The following is a 26,331-nucleotide window of genomic DNA, read 5'->3' as shown; positions in this document are numbered from 1 at the left end:
TCACTTAATCTCTGTTAGCCTCAGTTTCCTCAACCTTAAAATGGGGATAATAATTGCATCCACCTCCCACGTTTGTTGTGAGGACAAAAATGGGATAATTATAAAGTGCCTGCTTCCAGGCATATAGTAAGCACTATAGAAATTCTAGGTATTATTATTGTAGTTGTTCTCAAGCTTTCTCCTCCATTAAACCGTAAGTTCCTTGAGGGCAAGGACTATGTTTTTGCATTCTTTTATATCCTTAGCGCAGTGTCTGGCACACACATTTAATAAATGCTTTTGTAACTATATCTTAAAGCAAGGGGCAGCAATGAATTACAATTTTTTTGCAATAACACCCAATGCATCTTACTTTGTGAACTAAAAGTCTATTATGTAAAATAGACACACTTTAATAAAAAAAATTTTTGTTCACTTGGTGATCATCTGTGGCTTTTCGCTCTTCAAGCTGAAAAGTCATTTTATGTTGTGGAGAAACAACCACACATCTTCTATTTCAAAATCTAGCCATGTCCTGTTTATGTGCTTTGAAATGTGGATTTTGAGCCAAATAGCTATCTACAATCATTGAACAGAGTAGATATGCAATAGAAGCTACATGAGAAACAATGTACAACAATTAAAAATAAGGGAGGGAGGAAGGGTTAGAATTTGGAACTCAAAACTTCAAAAACTGTAAAAATATGGTTTTAATATGTAATTAGGAAAAATAAAATATTATTTTTAAAAAAGGGAGGAGTCAGGCTATTTGAGAAGGAAAAAGTACAGCTTGAAAAGGATAGTTATGGGGCCATGAATGCATACATGGGAAGGCCATGCATGCTTAATGGTCTTGAATCAGCCAACTGACATGGAGCAGAAGACTGTGGGAAAAAATGTCTCCTTCCTCTAAGAGTGCAGAGGAGTAAGAAGAGCTCGTGAAACAATTAGCTGACAGCTTCTTTCTGATAATTACATGTAAGTATTTAAAGGCTTGTGACTCTTAAGAAGTGGTTCACCTACCGCCTTCGTGTCCTACCCCCCTTAATATTTCAGCTCCTTTTGTGTGTTGTCTTCCTACACGAGATTGTAAGTTTCTTGAGGACAGGGACCGTCTTTCTTTTTCATATTGATATTCCTAGTACTTAGCATAGCATCTGGCACATTGCAGTTGCTTAATAAATGTTTATTGATTGACAGACACAGTACCAATCACTGGAGTTGCTATGTACAAGGCCAGAGCTACACTCAAGCTATACTCAAAGCCCTATAAATGACTGTATAGCTTCTCTTTTTAAGCAGAACAACAGGTTTGGATTAAACACTGATAAATATAGAACTAAACCCAGTTCTAATTGTTCTAAATTATGAATTATTTGGATTGAAAGAACTTAAAGATTGGTTAATACTTACGATTTTATGTATATTATATATATATACAAAACTTTTTTTATTTCTTCCCCAATTACACATTAAAACAATTAAAAAAATTTTTTTTAAAGTTTTGAGTTCCAAATTCTATCTTTTCCTCCTTCCCTCCCCTCTCCCTGAGAGGGTAAGCAATCCGATATAGGTTATACATGTGCAATCAAGTAAAACATTTCCATATTAGTCATTTTGTACAAGAAGACAAATAAAAAAAAGAGTGAAAGAAAGAAAGCGAAAAATAGCATGCTTCAGTCTGTATTCCAACAATATCAGTTCTTTCTCTGGAGGTGGATAACATGCTGCATCATGAGTCCTTTGGAATTGTCTGGGATCAATGTATGGCTGAGAATAGCTGTCATTCACAGTTCTTCATTGTACAATATGGCTATTTCTGTGTACAATGTTCTACTGGTTCTGCTCACTTCATTTTGCATTGGTTTATGTAAGTCTTTCCAGGTTTTTCTGAAATCATCCTGCTTGTCATTTTTTATAACACAGTAATATTCCATCACAATCATATACTACAGCTTGTTTAACCGTTCACCAATTGATGGGCATCCCCTCAATTTCCAATTCTTGGCCACCACAAAAAGAGCTGCTCTAAATGTATTTGCACATAAAGGTGCTTTTCCTTTTTTCTGATTCTTTTGGATCAGTGATGTTACTGGATCATAGGGTATTGTGACTATTATTTTCAAAATTAGAAAGACAGCATGAGAGTGTGGCTAGAGTGATAAATAGGATCAGAAAGTTTAAGCTGAAGCTCTGACACTTACTAGCTATGTGATCATGAGCTTTTCAGAGCCTCAGACAACTCTCTAAGATTTCTCTACTAAGTCATAAACAGGTTATAAACTGCATTGATTAAAATAATTCACATATTTTGAATATATTTCCATAAAGAGTATATATATATATGTATATATATATGAATATATACACATTCTCTCTTCCTCTCTCTCTCCCACCCCAACACGTAATACATACGTGTATATATGTGTAAATATAAGATTTAGTAAAATCCCAATAGAATAAGATCATTGAGGTCAAGACTTGGTAAAAGTTTGACTATGAAAGGTGAGAAAGAGGTGGAATACATACAATGTTTTCCCCCAAAGGTGGGAGACTAGATGAATGTTAGTGCTACATACAGAAAAGGTGAGTTGGAAGAGCAGGTTTTAGAGAAATGATAACAAGCTCAGTTTCAGGCACATTCTGTTTGAGGTAGTAGGGGGACATTCAGGTAGAAATGCCCTTTGGGCAGTTGGAGGTGCAAGTCTGGACCTGCAGAGAGAGATTAGGACTGTAGACCCAGGTTTGAATAGAAGTGATAGTTGAAAGCCATGAGAATTAGTGAGATTGCAAAGGGCTGAGAGGATAGAGAGAAAAGAGGACAAAACCCTGGAAATAGTTTAAGAAAAGAATAAAAAACTAGCAGAGAAGAAAAAGAGCAGTTACAGAAATAGGAGGGCTAGGAAAGTGTGGGATCACTGAAGACAATGAAGAAAATACCCAGGATCAAATGGTAAAATGAAGTCAAGAAGGATAAGGCCTAAAATAAAATGTAGTTGGATTTGGTGACCACAATTGATGGGTGATCTTAGAAAGGACAGTTTCAACAGAGTGGTGGAGGTAGGAGCCAGAATACAAAGGCTCAAGGAAAAGATGGGCAATGTAAAAATGGAGAAAACAGTGCTTGGGAAGGGAAAATATTACTACCAAAGGGTTAAGCTTACAAACTCAAAAAAATGAATCATAGAAACCCTTTGTTGTATTTTTGGCAGCCATACGGATAAAAAAACTGAGTCCCACAGAGTCAAGGATCCCCACAGACATTTAAGGAGCTGAAGTGGGTAGTATGGGCATGGTGACAGAAAAAGTGTTAAGAGTACACCCAACTGAAGGAGTAGCAAATCTAGGGACAATAGGCACTTATTGTAATGAGATTCTCTGAAACTAATATAATTACTAAGATGAGTAAAATACTTTATAAAGAATTATTTTACTCCAAATACTTAACTTCATTAAAGTCATTATTTGATCCAACCTCTGTAACACACTTTGTTACAGACACCAGCAAATTATTTCTAAATGAATTCCATTTATTTGCTAGGGTAGCTGTAAAACTTCAAAGGAATGAGCGGCTTTAGGCAAGTCAATATTTACCAAACTTAACAGAAAATTTGTTTGAATGTAAAAATCCTAGAGCAACAAATATAAGGCAAAGATAGTAATAAAAACAATCTTCAACCAAGGAATAATGCTCTAAGGTCAGTGAACACATTTCACAAAGCTTGGGGAGAAAAAAGTCTTTCAATCCGGTCATTGTTATAATCAGAAAACTTCAATGGGTTTCACATGTTCCTTTCCAAATTACAAGTTCAGGAGTATCGGATCATAGCCAGTATAAGCCCTCCTATCACTTCTGCATCTTAACGGGGCTAGGGAGCCAGTCAAAATTTCAGTAATTGAAAGGAGACTTACCAAGCAAGCACCATGAATATCACATTCAGTGGCATGGCCATGGCACTCACAGGGTTGACAAATTCCTCCAAAGAGTATTCCACCTACGCGGTAATACCCTGGGAGACAGGACTACAAGAAAAACACAGGATAAATGTGAACATGAATGCAACTTAGAGAATTATGCAAATCATCTACTTTCTAAAAACAAAAACAATCTTTCTGTTTTCCCATAAATAGTGCGAACTTATTACTTTTAAAAAGGCTGAAGTATGTAGGCAAAATTTAATGAATACCATGTACACTTTAAGTACTCTAAATTGTGTTTCCAATATAATATTCTTTCTTTCTTTTTAGTTTTCAACATTAACTTTTATGAGATTCTGAGTTCTAGATTTTTCTTCCTCCTTCCCTTCACCTCTCCCCAAGACAGCATGTAATTTGATATATGCTATACATGTACAATCATAGTAAGCATATTTCCACATTAGTCATTCCAACACAATATTCTTTTTTTTTCACAATATTCTTAAATTAGACATCATATAACAATCTCTTAACCAGTATTTTAGACCTCCCATTTACCTTATCTTGTCTTAACACTGTAAAGAACTTCTGCCAATACAAGTTACTGTTACAAGTTATTTTTTACAAATGTAGTTGTCCTATTCTTAGATGAGCCATCCAGAAAGCCATAGGGATTGTACATTGGAATTTGAGGAACATTTTCCCCTTGCACTTCATTTTCTGGTAAGGAATCGGCCTGTAGTACAACCTGCATCCCTGTATGTTTCCAATGTGAAGAGGGTGTAATAGCAGCCTCCCAACAACCTTGCCTAAACACTAGAAAATTTTGGCAAGACTATTTTATAGATGTTATCCAAACCAGCTAGGTGGCACAATGAATAGAATGCTGGTCCTAGAATCAAGAGGACCTGAGTCCAAATCTAGCCTCACACATTTACTAGTTGTATCACTGTGGGCAAGTCACTTAAACCCTTTTGCCTCAGTTCCTCATCTATAAAATAAGCTGAAGAAAGAAATGGCAAGCCACTCCAGTATCCTTGCCGAGAAAACCCCAAATGGGGTCACAAAGAGTTGGATGTAACTGAAAATACTCAACAACAACAAAAAAATCCAAACCTTCTCTTATGACACCACTATCACTAAATTGGACCTATCACTTATCATGATAAATAGGTGAATAGTTTTATTAGCAATCAAATCATTTTGTCCTCTCTTTTGATGCAATTCATAGTATCATGGATTTGGAGTTGAATGGAACTTGAGGCTCCATTCAGTCCAAACCCCTCATTTTAACAGAGGAAAAGATTGAGACCTCATTAAGTTAAATGATTTGCCCAAGGTCATACATGTAGTAAGGATCAGAAGAATATTTCTTCCATATTCTCTGACTTTAGAACCGGTACTCTATATAACTACCAACTTAAATAAGGAGTAAATGAGGGGAAATTCCTTCATTCATCTAGCCATTCATTAAACCTTTGTTATATGTTTGTAAAAATAGTATTAATTACAACATGACTAATGTGAAAATATGTTTAACATGAACAAAATACATTTAATAGGTATAGCCTATATCAGATTGCACACCATCTTGGGGAGGAGGAAGGGGAAGGAGGAGGAGAAAATTTAGAACTCAAAAGTCTTATGGAAGTGAATGCTGAAAACTAAAAATAAATTAATTTTAAAAGAAAGAAAGAAAGAAAGAAAAACAGTATTCATCAAAAACAACCAAGGACCCATAAGCAGGATTAGGTGAGATATTTTGTTGTGGGAGTCCCTTACAACTATGTGAGAGAATGTATATTATATAGTGTTGAAAATCTTGGTAATAGCAGCAGTATAGACGGTAGGAGAGGTCAAGGCTAAGCAGGTATAAATAGAATAATTCTCAAGAGCATCTATTATCAACCAGTAGTAAGATGATCAGTCTAGAAGAAAAAGCAGTTTCCAGGGGTTGGTGTATCCCATCTGATTGCTATAATGCTGCACAAAGCAAGGGGGGGACCAGAAGAGAGAGGAAGATGGATGCTCTCCAGGTAATTGATTAGTATCAACAGGCAAGAGTGGTTGGGTAAAGTCCAGACTGGAAACCTTATCAAAGCCAGGAAAAAAACAATAAGCACAGTGAGTAGGCCTAGAGGCATACTCAAGACTGCAAGCAGAGATCAAAAAACTCAAGTAAACAAACTCAAAGAGGAGTGGGTCAAGCAGAGGAGATCCTGTCCCAGAGTAAAGGCTGCCAAGGGGCAATCTGCTTTACTTGTAGCCCAGAGTCTGATTTGATCTTTTCTGCTGCGGAAGAAGTCTGGCCACATCTGCCTATTCTGCCTAATGCAAGGCAGCTGTTGGCCCCCCTGTGATATGGGCAGAGCGCCACTAAGTCCAGCAGTTTAACTCAAGACCTATGAAGCAGAAAAACAAAAGGAGTGGGATACCAGATTAATCCTCAGGACTAGCTTATGGGTTATCTGGTACATATGCCTTCCTGACAACATGTCATTGCCAATTATAAATAACTGGTTTCTCTCCCAGAGAAGAAAGTAAAAGGGCTTCAGGAGCAGTTTTCTCCTCTTCTTCCAGATAACTAGAGTGGATAATTATTCCTTGACAGTATAGAAAGAATAATTTGGCAAAGGATCCAGGAAAACAAAAACGCACAAAAATGTTCTAAAGAAACGATGGAAGCCAGTATCAAGAGATCAATGAATGAAAGAATATGAGGCAGAGAAACCAATCTAAGGAAAAGAAACTCCACATCATTAGTGCTATTGAACAGAGATGGAGATCTGCCCACAAAAAAAAAGTAAAAAAGGATTCTGAATTTTAGGAAGAAATAACAGAAATCCATACTCAGTATCATAGAATCTCCGAGACAGAAGAGATCTTAGAGAATATTTAGTTCAGTCTTGAACTGGGGGGGAAAACCCTCCTACCTTAGACCCAATAAATTGGTCATTGTGCCTTTAATTGAGAAGGTCATCTATGTGAGAGGCGTCAAACTCTAGCCACTGCTCTCAAATAAAAACAATACAATACAACATAGATAATGTTAATTTGTGGTCTTCTACATCAACACGAAGACCACAGGGATCCACTCTTTGAGTTTGACACCACTAATCTATGTTAGCCCTCCCATCTTACGGATTCCCCAGAAAGAGGAAAATTACTTACTCAATATCAAACAGGCAATAATTGATAAAGTAATGGAATGATAGGTACTAGGCAGTGAGAGGAATCATATCACTGCCCCTGAGGATAGAAGATATGTAGTGGTGTCTAAAGAAAAAAGAACCTAGAAAAAAACAAAAACTGGGTGGCATGAAGGAAAAAAAAACGTGTAAGAAGTAATCAGAAGTTCTCAGGGAAGAGAGTTAGGAATTATGCTTATGGTCTAGCTATTTATATTTTACTATATGGATTACAATTAACAAAGTGAAACAAAATGAAATTTTAACAGGTATAGGTATCACAGAGACTTGTTGAAATGGGACTTGAGAAAACGATGTCAATAGTATAGTATATCATGTTCAAAAGAAATATCTCTAATAGAAGGGGAGGAGTAGTACACTATTTTTTAAAATATACACCGACACAGAAATCTAAGACTATGAGGGCAGAAGAAAATATATTTGAATGTAGAAAACAAGAGAAGCAGGAGTGCCATTAGGAAAACAATCTACAGACCAGTCAGACAGAAAAAAGGTAAGAATGATGCTCTCCTAAAATATATTACAAAATTCAAATAGAGTGCAAAACTAATGGACTTCCACTACCTAAATATCTCTTGGAAGTCTCAATTTGCTATAAGCTGCAAATGTTATCTTCTTAACTTCCTTTACTGACAGCTACATCCCAAAAGCAATGGAAAATAATGAACGGCACTGGTACAGATTGTTTTTACCAAAAAATAACAGGTTGGTGAAGCAGAAATGAGGACAACATTGGGAGAAAGTGGCCATGCCATCTTTCATGTTGCAAGAGTGAAAGAAAGCAATAATAAAGCATTGATATACTCAGAAATACAACCTAGTCCTAGACCTTAGGAAAGGAGGTTTTAAAAAAAAGACATTAGAAGCAAAGAGAAGATCACATGGAGAGAAATTCTAAAAGCTAATATAGTTCAAGAGGTAAGATAGCTTTGAAAATGTCATTCTGACAGTACTACTGCAAAACATTAAAGTGAAGGAGAAAAGGTTTCTAACAAGATTATATTTTTAAATTCAAGGTAGAAAAAGATAAAAAGTAGGACTCATAAACAGGAGTGAATGGAGCTTAAAATATAAAAGGATAGTGTCAGGAAGACTAAAAGCCCAGTATAAATTAAGGATTATGAAAAATACTAAAGGCAACAAAGTTTTCTTAGCTTGGCTAAAAGCAAGAAATTGGATGACGGAAGTATAATGTTATCAGATCCTGGAGAGACTGCAGAACTATCCAACTCCCATTTAGCTTCTGTCTTCTACACAAAAGAAAAGATGCTTTTAAAAAACCATTAGCAAGGTAATGGTTTTATTCCACACAATTATCTGCATTGGTCAAGACCATACCTAGAATAGTGGGTTCAGTTTTCTGGGATTACATTTTACTAGATCATTAACAAGCTGGAGTTTATCCAGACATGAATGATAATGTTAGTGAGAGATCTTGAGTCATATGAGAAACAATTATCTTTCATGATCTGTTTCTTCATCAATAAAATTGGGGTATTGGACTTGGACTAGATGATCTCTAATCTACCTTAGAAGTCTATAATTGTATAGTAAGAAGGTTCTAGGTTGAAGAAACTGAATGTATTTAGCTTGGGGAAGAGAATTAAGACAGGATATAATATCTACTTTCGAACAGTGGAAGGGCTCTCACATGGGAAATATGAGGACGTTATTCCAGAAGGCAAAACTAGAACAAGGATGAAAGTTAGAGGGAGGTAAATTTTGATCAATGTAGAGAAGGCAATTATAGATGCATAGCACTCAAACATGCTACCTTGCAAAAGAGTCTATTAGAGCAAAAGAGGTATTAACTGAAGAGCTCACTAGAAATTTTTGAGTAGGAGCTCAAAAGTTATCTGCCAGTGATATTATAAAAAAGGATTCTTGAATTAAAAAGGAGGTTGAATTCGATGACTTGTAAAGTGCCACCAAAAGTTGAAATTCCATAACTCTAGTTCTGTAATGTTATGTTTTATAAATCCCTTGTCTCTTATCTCTATATTTCCAATATTTGGCTAGTGTAACAGTTCATCAGGAGGTGGTCTGCTATTCCATGAACTGTCTTAATTGACCAGGACAGTCAATCCTCTTCAATAAAACAGAATCTTGTAGTGTTGATTCAAATAACCACATCCCCATTGGCAAAGGGAATATTAAATCAGAGAACTGTAACTCATACCTCTGTATTCCACTTACAACCCAGAAATCATCTCTCTCTCTCTCTTTTGTCTCTCTTTTTGGTAAGAAATAAGAAGATTAAAGACCAGAATGAATCATAGATTGGTAGGAAAAATGCTAACAATAATGAAAACAATTTCCTTATTATGTTCAATGCAATAAGGTAAAGACAGAAGAGATAAGAACAGCACTTAAGAAAAGTGCTGCATCCATCTAACTTTCAACCAAGTTAAAAATAATGCCAATCGACTGATGTTGGGAGTGGGGTGACAAAGCTAAACCTTTGATCAATATACCATATACATGGAATATATAGCTTATTTATATTCAACTTTTATAGCTGAGGGAATGAATGAAGGTGAAAAAGAAGGAAGTGAAGACCATTACCTACCTCACAGGAGATTCCATTATACCCTTGAGGACATTCACAATATTCTGCATCAGTAGCCAGCACCAGATCTATGACATTTGGGTTTGCTATGTCCAAAGTCACAGCATCTAATCTGTAAGCAAACAGGAAGACATGAACAGATGCTGATTTTTTAAACTTTATTGGGACTACTATTTTAGAGAAATAGCCTAATTTCAATTTAAATGTGATGTCAGTATTACCTCATAAGTGAATGAAAGTTTTCTGACCATAAGCACCAACTCCCCAGAAATCATCACCATCCCCTCCAAATAAATTCTTCTTATGGAACTTGTAAGAAGATAGTGAAGACACCACAAAGCACTGAAGAAAAATCACCTGCTGTATCACCTCTCTCTACACTACCTCCACAAAAAAAGCAATCATTAAATACTGGTTTCTTTTAAATGGCTAAGCTATACTCAAATTCTCTTTTAGATTTGGCTAGGCTTTATAGGAAATTGTGCTCTCTCAAAGTTCCAGTTGGGTGGCTAAGAGAAAATATAGCAAAGGCAAAACTACAATATTAGTGACACAGTATGAATTTTGGCATAGGAAATTGCTAATTTTCTTATTTACTGAACAGTTATCTTCAAGGTCTTCTATATTATATCAAATCTATTTATATCTTAAATATTTTCTAATGATTATTCTTTAATCCCCTCCTTGGGAATAATTTCCATTTCTGATAGAAATTGTCTACACTGGTATTGTTCTGAAATACTAGGGCAGTCCTGATACCATTGTGCCTATGTCAGAATTGTGGAGAAAAATTTTTCATGAACTTTAAGATAAATGACCATTAGTGAAGACATTTTTATTAATTCATAAGCAAAGCACACAAACTGGAAAGCTTTACTTCTTTCTCAATACGTACCTATAAAGTGCCTTTTTTGCAGTATTATAATTGGCCCTAATCAAAAGATGAGTCACATTAGCTAAGACAGTCATCAGCTGGTCCCGGTCTATTTCTCTTTTGGTATTATAATCTCTAAAGTTTTCAGGCACAAGCTTCACTACGTTAAAGTACTCTTCATAAGGTTGTAATGACAAGCCCTCAGCCCTTGTACTTAAAGTGAGTCCATTTCCCTGCAACACACAAATAAGAAAAAGAATGTATTTGGTGTTTAAAAATAGGATCAAACTTTATACTAAAAAATAAAGTTAAATTTAGGTTCAATCTGAAGTGAGGATGCCTGTGACCCTTGGCCCAAAAACTTTTAGAAAATAGTAATCCTTGTCTGTCTTTATTAGGCACTTGTTACATGCCAGGAACTATGCTGAACTTTGTAGGGGGGAGTACAGAGTCAGACATGCTTTAGACAGACCACGTAACATGGTCCCCGCTCTCAAGGATTGTACTGAGGATGATAAAAAAAAAAAAACACAAACCCATAACAACCTTTAAAATCTGACAGGAAAAACATGGCCTGTATGCAAGTAAGTACAATAAAATGTAGAATGTGATAGGGGCAAAAGGGAGATAGGTCCTATCCTAAATCAGTAGTGGTAATTAGAGAGGAAGAGATGGACATGAGAGAGATTGTGGAGGTAAAATCAATAGGAATTAGCTAGTGATTGGATGTGAGGAGTAAGGAACAGGACAGGATACAAATTGATTCTAAAGTTCAGAGTCCAAGGGACGTGATACATCCATTAATTAAGCACCTACTATTAGGGAAGCACAGTGCTAAGGGGTAGGGTAAATAAAAGAAAAAATAAATGTAGCATCTAAACTTGGGAGCTTTCAGTCTAATAAGAGAGATTTTAGACATAGAGATTGATATCTAGAGAAACTTGATAGATCTCTCTCTCTCTCTTTCTATCTAAAATCTTTTACTAGACTGAAAGCTCCCAAGGTCAGGTCCTTTGTTTATTTTTCCTCATGTTTATGCATAAATACATGCATAATACATGTATACATATATACACACAAGCACATGTATACACATACATATCTTACTAGACTGTTTAACTTACTAGATTGACTATATATTCAATCTGTGTGTGTGTATATATATCTATCTATCTTACTAGCTAATACATATATATATATTTGATCTATACAAATATATGTCTTACTAGATTGAATACGCATATATTCTATGTGTTTATATGTATACATGTTATGTAGACATAACATAATACTCTGTTGTTGTTATTTGGTTGTGTCCAACTCTGACACAGAGGTTTGGGATTTTCTTCACAAAGAAACTAGAGTGGCTTGCCATTTCCTTCTCCAGTTCATTTTAAAGATGAGGAACTGAGGCAGAGTTGAGTAACTTACTTAGGGTCACACAGCTAGTAGGTGTCGGAGGCCAGATTTGAACTCAAAAAATGAGTCTTCCTGACTCCAGGCCTGGCACTCTATCCACTGTGCCACCAAGCAGCCAGATAAAAGGTAGCACCACAATTTTCAGGAAGATGAGATCACAGTGGACTTGGGAAAAGTAAGGAGGGTTTTGGGAATAGGTTCATGGTGAAGGTGACATTTCAACTGGGTCTTAAAGAGTGAATATGATAAAATAATAGCAGCTAGCATTTATATGGTGTTTTAAGGTTTACAAACCACTATGCATACATTATTTCATTTGATACAACAATCTTTTGAGGTAAGTGTTTGCTATTATTATTCCCATTTTACAGATGAGGAAAACGAGACTGAGAGAGTTTAAGTGACTTGCCTTGGTTCACTCAGCTGGTAATTATTAGAAGTGGGATTTAAAACCAGATCTTCCTAACTCCAAGTGTAGCTATTATACCATGCTTGCTTCATGATAGCAACAGGTAGGGATGGGCAGAAAAGGGATTCTAGTCATAAGCATGAGTAAGGCTGCAGGAGGGAAGTACTGTTTGTTTTTTATGGAACTGTGAGTAGTCAGTCTACTTTGACTGGAGCAGATTACATGAAGGGAAGTGGTGTGAGGAATGTAAAAAGGAATAATTAATGGCTGCCGAAGAGATATAAATATTTCCTTTAAGTAGAGATAGCATACACAAGAAAAAGAGAAAAACAAGGACTCACAATCACCAAAAGACTGATAGGATCCCTCCCCTTTTCTAGTAACAAGGAAGTCCCCCATATCCCTCTTTGATCAGGACTTAATTCTGAGGAATAGATTCCCTGGTCTAAATTCATGAAACAAAGAAAATATCCCCAGAGTGACCTCATGACCCACAAGAGTCCAATAGAGGGAAAGCCCTCCATAGTGACTACTTGCCTCTCCCTACCTTGTAGAGTGCAATTGGGCCATTTTTGACCTGAAAAACATCTCCCCACAAAATTCCCAAAAAGGAAATCTAAAAAAGGTTACCTTAATAATAACATCTGTGTGAGACATTAAGTCACTGTCCACAGTCTCCATTGGAATATCATAAGACACAGTATACTTCAAGTTTCCACCAAAGGCAGTCAACTGAAACAGTAATATTCAAAATATAGCAAATAATCTATTCATTCATTCATTTATTTTTTTTAAGTTTGGTAATAGTGATAGTAATCCTTGCCACAATGATACTTTGAAATCCCAAGCTGAAAACTAATCAGAAAGCCTATAATATTTGAATTACAATTCTATATGTTAGGAACCACAATGAACACAATAATAATGACTCATGTTTCCATAATGCTATGAGGTGTCCAGAATATGTTTCAAGTATAATCTCATTCTACTTTCACAACTCTGTGAGAGGTAAATAATATGTGTATGATTATACTTATTTTACTGATGGGGAAACTGAGGCTCCTCAGAGGAATTAAGTGACTTACCCTGGTCACATGGCTAGAGAAGCAGCCGTAGCAAAATAGATAGAGAGCTGGCCTCAAAGCCAGGAAGACATGGGTTCAACTCTTACCTCTGCTACATGCTGGCTAGGCAAGTCACTGAACCTATCGGTGCTCCAGGTAACGTTTGATACCATCAGTTGTAGAGAAGTTGCTTGCCTGAATTGGTAGCAAGGGCTTGCTCATCTGGGAATTCCTTATGCCGATGGAATCACAGATACAGTCCCTATCCTATCACATGACTAGATGTGTTAGAGACAAGATTTGAACTCACATTTCTTCAGACCCCAAGACCAGGACCTTTTCTGTGTATCATACTAACTGTCATATAAGTTTACATCAAATTATCAGATATAGTAGCACTGATAGATTTTTACCTGTGCTACACTGTTTAAATATGTAAACTCAGAAATACCAAATTAAATTTACATCTCCCAGAGTCAATTCCACAGATACTTCAACTAACATTAATAAACCCTTAACTCAAGCCCTATAAAAAATTCAACATTTTGACCCTATTTCTCAATTCTTACTAAAAATTGTGTGTAAAGTAATAAAGGCAATCTTGAAGATTCCTTTTACCTTTCAAACCCTCTACAAGGTGCTCCCCCCCTCCCAAAAAAAAGAACTAAACCATATTGCCTCTGGGTAACCAAATAGTATAATAACAAAGAAAGGAAAATTACACATAAAGTCTATATTTTAGTAACACAATGAAAAACAGAGAGTAGAATAAATAGATTCTATACAGCAAATCTAAGGTGAAACCATGAGAGATATTTTCAGTGAACAAAATAAAAATATTCCATCTTCTTTCTTCATGTACTGGCATACCTTTGGTCAGGTACTAGTCATTACGGTATTAGATATCATGCATATGAATGGGAAGAAACAAAGTATTGTTTACAGTTGTGGCTAGTATTTAATGCCAAACATGCAAAATTATACCTGCAAAAAGAAGAGGTTCTTTTAGCTTCTTTCCATCTACAAACTTACTTTATTTCCAAGATATGCTATAGGAGCTGACCAGTAATACTTGGATTTTAGCATTTGCATGGCCACAGTGTTGTTGATAGTTATTTGATGAGGTCCATCCACCTGATTTTGCTGAGACTGGATATTACTTGAACTGGACAAGTCAGTGACCTGCCACCCAGACATATCAGTCACCTTAAAACAAAAAGATCATAGATTGTTAGAATTGGAAATGACCTTAGATGTTTTCTTAGTTCATAGATTGAAAGTTAGAAGTGATCTTAGACAACATCTGGTCCAAGAGTGGGTAACCTTTGACTGTCAAAGGGCTGCACTTGAGGACCGAGAGGGCCACATTTGGCCTTGAGGTCACGGGTTCCCCACTCTGATAGTACATCTTCCTCATATCAGAGATGAGAAGAGTGAGACCCAAGGAGGTTTAGTAACTTGCCCAAGTTTCTAAACTACTAAGTGACAGAATTAGCATTAGAACCCAGATGTTGCCTTTCCCAACTCAATACCCTTCACCTCTTAGGGAGTTGGCAAATCTAGTAGGCCCAAATTATCTCTAAGTAAAGCAAAAGCCAATTGCATATAAAAACAAACCATAAAACAAAAACCTGTACATAGTAATGTGTTTTAGAGTTAAAAGGAGATCAGGAAAAATTAAGGGAATACAATTAGAAACTTGAATAAAATGCTTTTTTTTCTTTCTAGTCCACCTTCTCAATAATAAACACAACAAAAAGCCAGCATTCTCAACACGTGCGTTACTGACTTAGATAAATCTTTGTCTTTTTTTTTTTTTTTTTTTTTTTTTTTGCTTTTTGATGAGGCAATGGGGTTAAGTGACTTGCCCAGGGTCACACAGCTAGTAAGTGTTACGTGTCTGAGGCCGGATTTGAACTCAGGTCCTCCTGACTCCAGAGCCTGTAATCCACTGCACCACCTAGCTGCCCCTTCAATAAATCTTTTAACCAAAAACCATTCCAAGTGTGTGATCATAGGAACTTTTCTTAAGAGTAGTGATGTCCTACATGCTCCAGGCAGGAACAACTTGGTGATGAAGCTCTCTGAGTTAGCTAGGCTGGATCTATTTCATCTACCATACTCATGAGGGAGGAAAAAGAAAACCCTATCATGATCCCCCTCTTCCCTTGTGCTCCTCAACTCCCATCTCTATTTCCCATCACCTCTCTACAATAGTGCTCAAAAGAAAAATGTGGGAAGAGAACGAGAAAAAGAAAGAGAAAGGAAATCTTCACACATGCTCTCTGGTCTTCACATAACCCAGTCAGCCTTAGACCTCTCCCCTTTTAGAGTCCTACTGCAGAAGGAGAATGGGAATAGAAGTAAATATGGAGGATCAAGCCTGCTCTTACTCTTCACTAGATGAGAAGCCCATACTTCTATCCTCATCTTTCCCAAAGCCTCCATTTCACTCCTCGCCCCCAATTCTGTGCAACACATCCCCTTGAAGCTGCTACCGTTGTCTTTTATATACCATAACCAACCCTGCCCAAGTCCACAGGAACTAACAATGGTGATGAGAATTCTCCAGGCAGGAGGGGAGTAGCATTCTTCAGCATCAATCCCCTAGAATCATGGTTGATAACTGCACTGATGAGAGTTCTTAACTATTTCAAAGCTTACCTCCTATTCTATTTAATGTGGTAACCATTGGGTCATGGTCATAGATCATACCTGAGTGACAGGCCAGGAAAGGCTGTCACAGACGTCAGAAACGCCAAAGCAGAAACACTCCGTACAACCCTCAGGGTTCCTTTCCTTCAGATTATAAAATCCTGGTTTACAACGACCACATTCTTCCCCTTCGACATTTTTCTGCAAGTCAGCATAAAAGAGTCTTCTTTAGCAAAAACAGGTACAGACGGGCAGATAAGTTGGTGCTTTAGTAGAGGCCCTCCATAGCTTAGTAAATGATCTTTTAAGACTTGTGATGAAAAAAAATTAAGAAAAAAAAAGACTTGTGATGTCCTACATGCTCTAGGTAGGAGCAACTTGGTGATGAACCTCTCTGAGTTAGCTAGGCTGGATCCATGGGCAATATGCATCCAGTCCATCCTCAGGGTCATACCCTAGGCCTTTCCTATTTAGTAGTACCTGTCAGAATTTGTGTTTCATTGGCATAGCCATTATTAACCCAGGGACTCTTGACAGCCCTTTCATGTCTTTCTTTGTATCTCTAGTACTAAGTACCTGGAACATAATAATTACTTAATAAATGCTAGTTGACTATATATCTTAAATACATATAATCATTTGCATGTTGTCTCCTCCACTAGAATGTGAACTCCTTGAAGGCAGGAACCATGTTTTGTCTTTCTTTGTATCTCCAATGCTTAGCAGGGGCCATTTCCAGTTGTCCTGATCTAGATTTTGCCACTGAACCCAGATGGCTCTGGAGGAGAAAGTGAGGCTAGTGACTTTGCACAGCTCTCCCTCACTTAAAAGCAGTTGAGTTGCAAGCCATGGCATCACCTTCCTGATGTCATGGTCCTCTTCAAGAACGAAGGAGAAACTACAGTGCTTAGCACAGTGCCTGGCACACAGTGGTGTCTACTTAGTACACGTGGAGTGAGGCTTAAAAAGTACCAGGTCACATGGCCACAGAGATGCTGAAACACTAGAGCTTCCACAGGTAAGTTGACTAATTTCTCATCAGACCATAGTGAGGTCCATTGATTCATAATCTAGAACTTACTAAAACAATTTTGGCTAGGACATTTATGTGCCAATTATGTATAACGTAATGTCACACTTCCATACAGAAGACTGCTGCTCTATCTTCAGTAATTCATTTAATTACTTACACCAGAAAAAAAATTCTCTTTTTCCCAAGGAACCCAAATGAAAAATCTGTGCTCATTTCTTACCTCAGTTCCGCTCTTACCTTACAAAGACAAGGCTCACTGCATGGGTCATCATTTACACTGCCCGCCAGACTGCAATTGCAGCGAAAGCAATTTGGGAAGCCCTTGTAGCCAAACTGGCAGCGATCGCACTTTTCTCCTGTGTAGCCCTCTTTACATTGGCACTGACCTGGCCAGTTCCCTTAAAAGATAGAAATGGCGATGTTCAATAGCAGCATCAAGCGGTTAAAAAAAACAAAACAGAATAAAATGGTAAGACACAGGTAGAAAACCACCTCCAATGCAGCAAATGGTTTGATTGATAGGATTCTCTATGGCCACACCTTTCCACGTGAGTTAGCACAGAAACCTGATTTTTATTCCAGATGTCCATGAGAAGACAGAGAAATTAATTGTCACAGGAGATTGTTGACTGTCCCTTCATCCACATAGTGCCTCATTATGCACACTTACATTAGTAACTTGGCCTGCATGTAGCGGTTCAGTTTCCCCTCGCTTGAAGAATGGGAATGATGAATATTTGTCATTTTAATAGGACTGCTTGGGGACTTTGTTAAGATAATGTTTTCCAAGCATTTTGAGCTTCTTGGATAATATTAAATGAACATGTTATTAATCTTATGTTCCTATATGGTTTTATGGCATTTTCCTTCCTTTTAAAAATGCTTTCTGTACATCAACATAGATATGTTACAAAACTGTCACATTGATAACCCACATAGTATACAAACATTTGTGGAAAAAAAAGGTCTCAATAAGCAAAAGAAAAAAAAAAGCATGAACACATGCCCAACCCGAACACTTACCATTCAACCAGTCAGACTGGCGATCGTCCTTAACACACACTGAACTGAGTGAACCAAGAGGATCACAATTACATGGAAGGCATGGGCTGTTCTCATAAGGAGAAACCTGAAACAAGGACAAATGTTAGCTTCTATACTCCCAGATGAGCCACTGAAATGAATAACAGTAGAATTGATAATAAACATAATGAAAGCCATACTCAATCCTGATTTTAGCATTTACTGAATGACCATAAAAAGATCCAGAGCCTCATTTTTCTGATTCACAAGTTGGCAGTAATTATAAGCTAGTAAATGTGTGAGGCAGAATTTAAGTTTAGATCTTCTTGACTCTGGGTTTAACAGTCTTCATTGTACCACCTAACTGCCTCATAGTAATCATATGATAATATGATTAGGACAACAATAATTACATCATGATACTATGATTATTAGAATAATCATAATATTTTATGACAATAGTATGATAGCACATATTCATGTTGTCTCATGATCCACTGAATTCCACACTTTTAATGTCTCACTGTAGCTAGAGGTGAGTGACCTTGGGTTTTGGAAGGCCAAGTTAGTGGGATGCAATCTCTGACCAATCCTACATCAACTGAAGAAGCTTGGCCATAGGCCCAGTGACAGACTGTCTGTCACATGAGGATTGGACTAATTAAGTTCAAAAGGCGCATTGTCAGGGTTACCACAAGGTGATTCATTTTTCAGGGATAGTATCTCCTAAAGACTGCCTATTAAACCACGAAGGATTAAAGATCTGCACCAGTGGTACAGAATACTAAAAACCCCCCAAGAGTTAGTTTGTCCAAGTGTTCCTATCTTCTTTTTTCAAATGAGGAAACTGAGCCTTAAAAAGTACCAGGTTACTGGAAAGACTTGTATGGACTGATGCTGAGTGAAATGAGCAGAATGAGGAGAACATTGTACACAGTAACAGCTACATTGTGCAATGACCAACTTTAACAGACTTGGCTCTTCTCAGCAATGCAAGGATCTAAGACATCTCCATTTTCCATGTGGAAAATGCTATCCACATCCAAAGAAAGAGCTATGGAGTCTGAATGCGGATCGAAGCATGCTATTTGTTCTTTTTTTTTTTTTAACTTTTGTTTTGTTTTGTTTCTTCTTCCTTGTGGTTCCTCTTATTGGTTCTAATTTTTCTTTACAACATGACTAATGTAAAAATATATTTAATAGGAATGTATATGTAGAACCTATATCAGATTGCATGCCATCTTGGGAAGGGAGGATGGGAGGGAGGGGGAGAAAATTTAAAACTCAAAAGCTTATGGAAGTGAATATTGAAAACTAAAAATAATTAATAATTAAAAAATAAAAAAAATTTTTAAAGAACCAGGTTACTTGTCTGACTGAACAGTTAAGAGTTAGAGATAGAACCCAAACCCTGATCTTATGAGACCAAATCCTTTTCTCTTCCAGAGCAAAAGTTACAGTAACAATAATTTTTAAAAAAAATCTTTTGTTTTCTGTTCATTACAAGGAGGCAATTACTGAAGACAGAGTATATTCAATAGCAAGGGAGATGTATAAGCTCCTTTTTGAGAGTGACAGCAATGAAGTTCACTAGCAACACACGACCCCTTTACATTGCTACTGGTCTTCTCTTTCTTCAGCCCCAGTGAGCTCCATTCTGTTCCTAATCACATATCTGAAGCTAAAAGAAACTTAGGTAGCCATCTAACCAATGCCTTCATTGCACAAATGAGTCTAGGAAGGTTAATTGATTTGCCCAAAGTCACACAAGTAATAAACTTAATCAGGATTTGAACCAAGGTACATTATCTCCATTATAGTATTCTTTCAGTAATATTGCCTGCTTCTCTGTGGCATTCATTATGAATATGGAGCTATAGGAAGCATGGTAAGGAAACTTAGGTTTCTTAACTTAAAAGCTTGGTGCTACTTGATATTACCAGTTGAATCTGTTCATTCATACTTATTATTAAAAAAGAGTTAGCCAGAATAATTCGGGTGTTCTCCATATGTTGTTGTTCAGTCATTTTAGTTATGTTTGACTCTTTATGACCCCATTTGGGGTTTTCTTGGCAAAGATACTGGAGTGGTTTGCCATTTCCTTCTCTAGCTCATTTTACAGATGAGGAAATTGAGGCAAACAGGATTAAGTGATTTGCCCAGGGTCACAGTTCACATATATGAATTCTTCTTTCAGATTCTGAACGTCTAGATCTATTTCAGTCCTCAATGAAAAATTTGAAACACAGCTAAAGTAAAAAAATAGATTTGCAATTTCACATGTAATCATCTTCCTCCCCCCATTCTACTATGTTATGTAAATGCTTGTTGTGTTTCTTAAGTTCAGAATACAATTTAAAAAATAAAGTGAAATATCACAGTCTTACTTTATGTGGTCTATAGTATCCATCGATGCAAGTTTCACAGTTGATTCCTGCTGTATTTTGTAGACAATTAACACAGACTCCTCCACCTTTGAAATGTCCAGCAATATTCATACTTTTCTTCTGATCGGCAACACTCTGATCATAGTAACAGTCTTTGGTTTTATTATGACAGTTGCACTCTAGAGAGAGGATGTCCCAATTAAAAAAAAAACAACTTGTTCTGTCTTGCATTTAAAATGCCTCCCCTCCCCCTCCTCAATTAACTGTAATTACTTATAGTTATCTAATTTCTAGACTGAAAAATATCTTAACATCTGGAGTCTCTCAGTTGACCAAAGTTTAAAAATATAATTTGATTATCAAATTGTGTCATATTTAAGTTTCAAGGTTATAAATGTATCACTTGAGCCTCTGGCTATAAATTTGGTAATTCTAAAGGCAACTTTAAGTTCTAGGAACTATTTGTATTATAAGATAGATAGAAGTTCTAAAACCACTAGGTAGAAACCAAGTAATCAAAAACTTAAAACAGATTTACAAATGAGGTAAGCACCTTCAATTTTCTATTTACTAACCTTCACATGTATTACCAGAAGAAATGGTTCCAGGTCGCCAAGGTTGCTGATGAAAACCAGGGCAGCATTCATTACAACTCTCTCCACACGTATTATGTTCACACTGACATTGTAGTTTCTAAATAAGTGCAAAATCAATTTTTAATATAAAAATAAAGAATTGCATGTTATTCTTTTCTCAGAGAAGAATGAGATCAATAATAATAATAATAATAACTATAATTTGTATAGTATTTTGAGTTTTGTGAAGTGCTGAAAATTGTTTTCCAGAAATGTGGAACAAATTCACAACCATTCTAATTTGTACTTATGATATTAAAATCACTGCTATATAAAATCATTTGACCTAGTGACCCCACTAGAGAAAACAGCAAAGACAGAGAGAAAATTCATGTATACCAAAATATTAATACATATTATATATTAATCTACAATAGTAATATAATTATAATACACTAATGTATCAATATTTATATATTGATTGTTATATATTATATGATTATTATACATTATATATTAATAGTGGCAAAAAATAAGGGAAGAAGTGGATGCCCATTGATTGATGAATGGCTAGATGAAGAGTGGTCTCATTTAGCATTATAAATTAGTATAATTAGCATTAGCATAATAAAGTACTGTGCCATAGGAAATGAGGAACAAGGAATCCAGAGAAATGAATTAAGAATTGCATGAACCAATATAGAGCAAAGAAAGTAGAACCAGGAAAATAACACACACCATGACTACAGGATTGTAAATGCGAACACCACCACCAGCATGGCATAGTGGATAGAACGAGGGTTGAAAAAAAAAAGGATTTGAATCCGTCCTCAGACACTTACTATCTATATGACCCTGGGGCAAATTACTGAATCTCTCAGACTCTGTTTCTTCATTTGTGAAATGAGGATAATAATAGCATCTTATCAACAGAGTTGATGTAAAAATCATATGAGACAATACAAATAAAGTACTTTACAAGCCTTACAGAGTACATATATATTAATTCTCTGAATATAGATATAGATGATAGAGATATAATAACTAATCATTTTCACAATAATCAGTTTTGAGTCCAGGAAAACAGATGATGAAATATACTTTCCTCCTCTCAAAAGAGAAGTTGAGGCTATGGGCATAAAATGTTTTATATGCCACGGATAAGGTCACAAGTTTGGCCAGTTTTCCTAACTGCTTTTCTATGTTATGAGGAAGTGTTCATCCTGGACAGGGAGGGGAATGGCATGTCAGGAAATGGCTGGCTAAAACATCAAAAGAGCAATAAAACTTAAAAAAATAAATTAATAGAGACAACTAAATGCACCTCTCGTTCTTAAGTTAAATGGGGTCACCTTTTTATATTAAAAGGAATGGTTCTTTATAGATAAAAAAAATGAGTATTTCTCTGTTGTTTCATTCAAATGTTAGCTATTCCATCTATTCCATCTTACCTTTGTAGTTTCATCCCATGGGCAGCTACTAGCATGACCATAGCATATACACATTCCTCCAATTGAAATATCTTTTATGGAATAGTAATACTAAGGAAAAATAAAGTTAGAAAACATATCACCATTACATCTTTTTCATACAAAAATGAAGAAAATCTTAAAGCTTCTTTCATTAAAATCATAAGATGCTTGACAATTCTTATTTGTACAAATTAAAAGATAGTTTTTGAATAATGATATTTATTATTTTATAAATTGTGCCTCTCCCAAAACTGCTATTGATCCTGATTTAAATTAAGTAAAAGTCACCAATCTACATCGTTCATCAGAAAATAAAACAGTGTAACCAAAATTACCCAGTTTGGTGGGATTCTTATTCTATGAATAATTGTGTACAGTGCACCTTCATCTAATTCACCATATAGTAGATCCCATTTGTGCCCGATTAATACAGTTAGTGCACGATACTGATAAGACTAAGATAATGGGTTTAAATCCTTTCTTATGATGACATTCATTTAAAACTAATGATTCAGTAGCAGCATCTTGTACTCAAAAGGTTTTTTACTTTATTATAGGATTCACCTAGAATTGGATGTCCCACAGACATCTTAAACTCAATATGTCAGAAACAACTCATCTCTCCCCTAAATCCTCTCCTGTTCCTAACTTCCTTATTTCTGTCCTGAGTACCACCATCCTCCCAGACACCTAGACTTTAAACCTAGGTGTCATTTTCTCTCACCTCTCATATCCAATCAGGTGTCTAGTACTGTCATTTTTACCTCATTGACATCTCTACCACAAGCTCCCTTCTCTCCTCTGACACTGCCATCTCTCTAGTACAGGACCTCATCCCCTCAAGCCCGGACTGTTACAACAGCCTGCTGGTGGATCTGCCTGCCTCAAGCTTCTTCCCACTCAGCTCATCATCCATTCTGCTGCCAAAGTAATCTTCCTAAGTACTGGTTTGATCACATCAACCCCTTATTCAGTAAATTCCTTGGTTCCCTGCTGTGTCCAGGATCAAATATAAAAACCTCTATTTCACTTTTAAGGCTCTCCACAACCCTATCCCTTTCCAGCCTTCTTACATCTCACTTCCCTCACTGCAGTTTGTGATACATTGACGTTGGCCTTCCTCACACACGCCTCTCCATTTTCTGACTAATCATTTTCACTGGCTCTGCCCCATGCCTGGAACTCCCTCCCTCCTCATCTTTGCCACCCAGTTTCCCTGGCTTCCTTCAGGTCTCAGCTAAAGTCCTACCCTCTCCAAGAAGCATTTTCCAGCCCTGATGAATTTTATTGCCTTCCCGTTGGGCTTGATTTTACATAGTTGTTTGCACTTTGATTAGGCTGTGAGCTCCATGAGGGCAGGGACTATCTTTTGGCTTTCATTGTATCCTCAGCACTTGGCACAGTGCCTGGGTACATGGGAGGTACTAATAGATGCTAGTACTGACTGAAATAAATTTGAAATAGGAAAATCAAATTGAAAAAGTAAACTTATACTAAAAAAAGCACTTCATGGAATAAAAAAAAAGAGTCTTTTGTACTTACTCTTCTTGTGACTATGGGGTCAAGATCTTTAGGATCACGACGACTGAGAGTCATAAGGTCAGCATTAAGGGTTCTAATCCTTTGTAAGCGGAGACGAATATATCGTGCTGAGGTAAATTCCAACAGCTTGGGTGAGAGATCATCAGCGCTAGGTCTGCCATTAATCAGCGATGTGTGAATCTAAAGAGAGAGACTACCATTCCTTATATAATGCATTTACCTAGTAACCCTAGATACCCTGTCACAAAGACATATCAAGATGACTTCTAGGAGGAGCTAGTTCCCTACTTTATGCACACAAAAATCCATTATATTATTAAGTTTCTTAATTTCAACATCATATCTTTTCAAATTCATTGATGTATAAGAAACCAACTATTTAATCCACTAGACAAAATTGGTTACTGCCTCAACTACCAAGACCACTCCAGTTTATACCTCTAAAGAGGAATAGAAATAGGAAATGACATTTGGAGAGACAACAATCAAGCACGTGGAAGAAAAGCCAATGTGTCTTTAATACATTGGAGTTATTCATTCCAGCTTGTCAAAGCATCGCTAATGACTCCCAGGCCCTCCACCCCATATTCTTTCTTAACATATCTCTGTCTTCTCTTCTATGAGGAGAAGAGCCACAAGAGAAACCACCGGGTTTTTGCTGATTTCTACCATGTTACGGCTCTTCTAAAATAAATTAGCAAATGCCAAGAATAGATAGGAAGGGGGGGAGAGAACAATTGCCTTTAAGCCTATATAATGCTGTACTCTTTTAATTAGGCTCATTCTTGAAACAGTGCCAAGACTTGTTACGGAATTCCAGCTGTGATGTGCACTTCAGACAGTTTTCTACAGTTTAACTCACCAGACCAGGTGCTTCTAAAGAATAAACTGTTTTTAATTAAAACCTGACTTTAGCAAAGAGTGTGCACACTGGGTCCTTCCAGTGCCAAAATGCCACATACTTCAGAAGCTATCTTACGTCTCTAAACATGCAATGACATAGAGATAACTTCTTGCATACGTGTGTGTGTCTAATTAGGATTTATCTCTCTTCCAAGGTTTTTTACCTCTTTCTTAAATATTTCAGTAAATCACCCTGTGTAAGTAATTTATGAGTGGCAGTCCTAAGGGAAAGCAATGTATCAATAGAACCACGGCATGGTGATAACCAAGCTACCATTCTAAAGAGTAATATCAAAAAGTCTGAAATTGATTTTTTTTCTTTTTTTAAATCAATAATCCTGGAAACACAGTAATTGGATCCATTTTGAGAATTTAAAAATGTTAGCTTTTAGGATGACTGTTTCTAAGATTTTATTTGCAGATATCTAAGAAAATATGTAACATACCTCTCCATGTTCAAGCGGGACCAATCTAGAATAATAGGAGGTGCAGATAACTTCATCGTCTCGCTTATAAGTAGGAGGCCCTAATCTTGGAGTGACATTATACCGAGTCAGACATTCTGTATCACTAATGGCATAATACTGCCAGGGTGTGAACTCTGCGCCATCCAGGGAGCGTTCCAAAATCCAATTTCCAGGTCGAGGAGCATTAGCAGCTTTGATGATAATATATGCCACTTGAAAAACCTAAAAGAAAGAGATTGGAAAAATGAGAATCAGAAATTAGTAGAGGTGGTTCAAAAATGAATGATCTTCATGAGAAAATGGTTACATACATAAAAGTTCCATCATTGTTTGAACCAGAATTTTGGTGAAAATTGGTAGAAAATTTGATTTTTAAATTTTTTTTTCCTTAGCAGCATTAATTTCGCTAGAGAATTCCACAATTCCCCCAGTGACATCTATGGTATTAATTTCCATGACTAATAAGAAGGCTTCCTTTTATTTGTTTTATTTTCCTATATTTCTATTTTTTAATAGCAGTATTAACAAACAACTAATATTAAACTTAATGTTCAGATTGTGATGAGGGGGTGAAATCACTCCTAAATGTGAGGCTGACAAAAGAATTAAGAATAGAGATGCTCTCAGAGCTACATCAAAATAAGGATAAAAAAGTAAAGGGTGAAGTAAACAAGCAAAAAATGTGCCCATACATAAAAGACACAAATTCTGGCTAGAACAAAGATTTGTGTTTATTATCCAGAAATAAAAGTATTAATCCTGGACAGCAGGATGAATAATTTCTGAGTACCATATAGTGATACAATAGTCATGGTTACTGTTGACTAAGTTTC

The 26,331-nt window shown here is 36.4% G+C and overlaps 1 protein-coding gene across 1 annotated transcript in view; it reads right to left on the bottom strand.

Annotated features, from left to right (window-relative positions):
- Positions 1-26,331, bottom strand: part of LOC114053684 (laminin subunit alpha-1-like) — a 195,071-nt gene that overhangs the window by 102,612 nt on the left and 66,128 nt on the right. The window contains exons 4-16 of the mRNA XM_027876800.1: positions 25,478-25,720; positions 24,129-24,308; positions 22,566-22,655; positions 21,115-21,232; positions 20,540-20,718; positions 18,153-18,258; positions 17,367-17,527; positions 16,157-16,297; positions 14,474-14,647; positions 13,008-13,109; positions 10,571-10,782; positions 9,676-9,787; positions 3,892-4,002 (exon numbers count right to left, since the gene is read on the bottom strand). Of these exons, the coding sequence (XP_027732601.1) occupies positions 3,892-4,002; positions 9,676-9,787; positions 10,571-10,782; positions 13,008-13,109; positions 14,474-14,647; positions 16,157-16,297; positions 17,367-17,527; positions 18,153-18,258; positions 20,540-20,718; positions 21,115-21,232; positions 22,566-22,655; positions 24,129-24,308; positions 25,478-25,720 (1,929 nt within the window). The remainder of the gene's footprint in view (positions 1-3,891; positions 4,003-9,675; positions 9,788-10,570; positions 10,783-13,007; positions 13,110-14,473; positions 14,648-16,156; positions 16,298-17,366; positions 17,528-18,152; positions 18,259-20,539; positions 20,719-21,114; positions 21,233-22,565; positions 22,656-24,128; positions 24,309-25,477; positions 25,721-26,331) is intronic.

The sequence above is a fragment of the Vombatus ursinus genome, unplaced genomic scaffold, assembly GCF_900497805.2.
Source record: "Vombatus ursinus unplaced genomic scaffold, bare-nosed wombat genome assembly UNPS02014812.1, whole genome shotgun sequence".
NCBI lineage: Eukaryota > Metazoa > Chordata > Mammalia > Diprotodontia > Vombatidae > Vombatus > Vombatus ursinus.
Note: the sequence above shows the minus strand (reverse complement) of the source record. Positions and strands in the feature narration are given on the sequence as shown.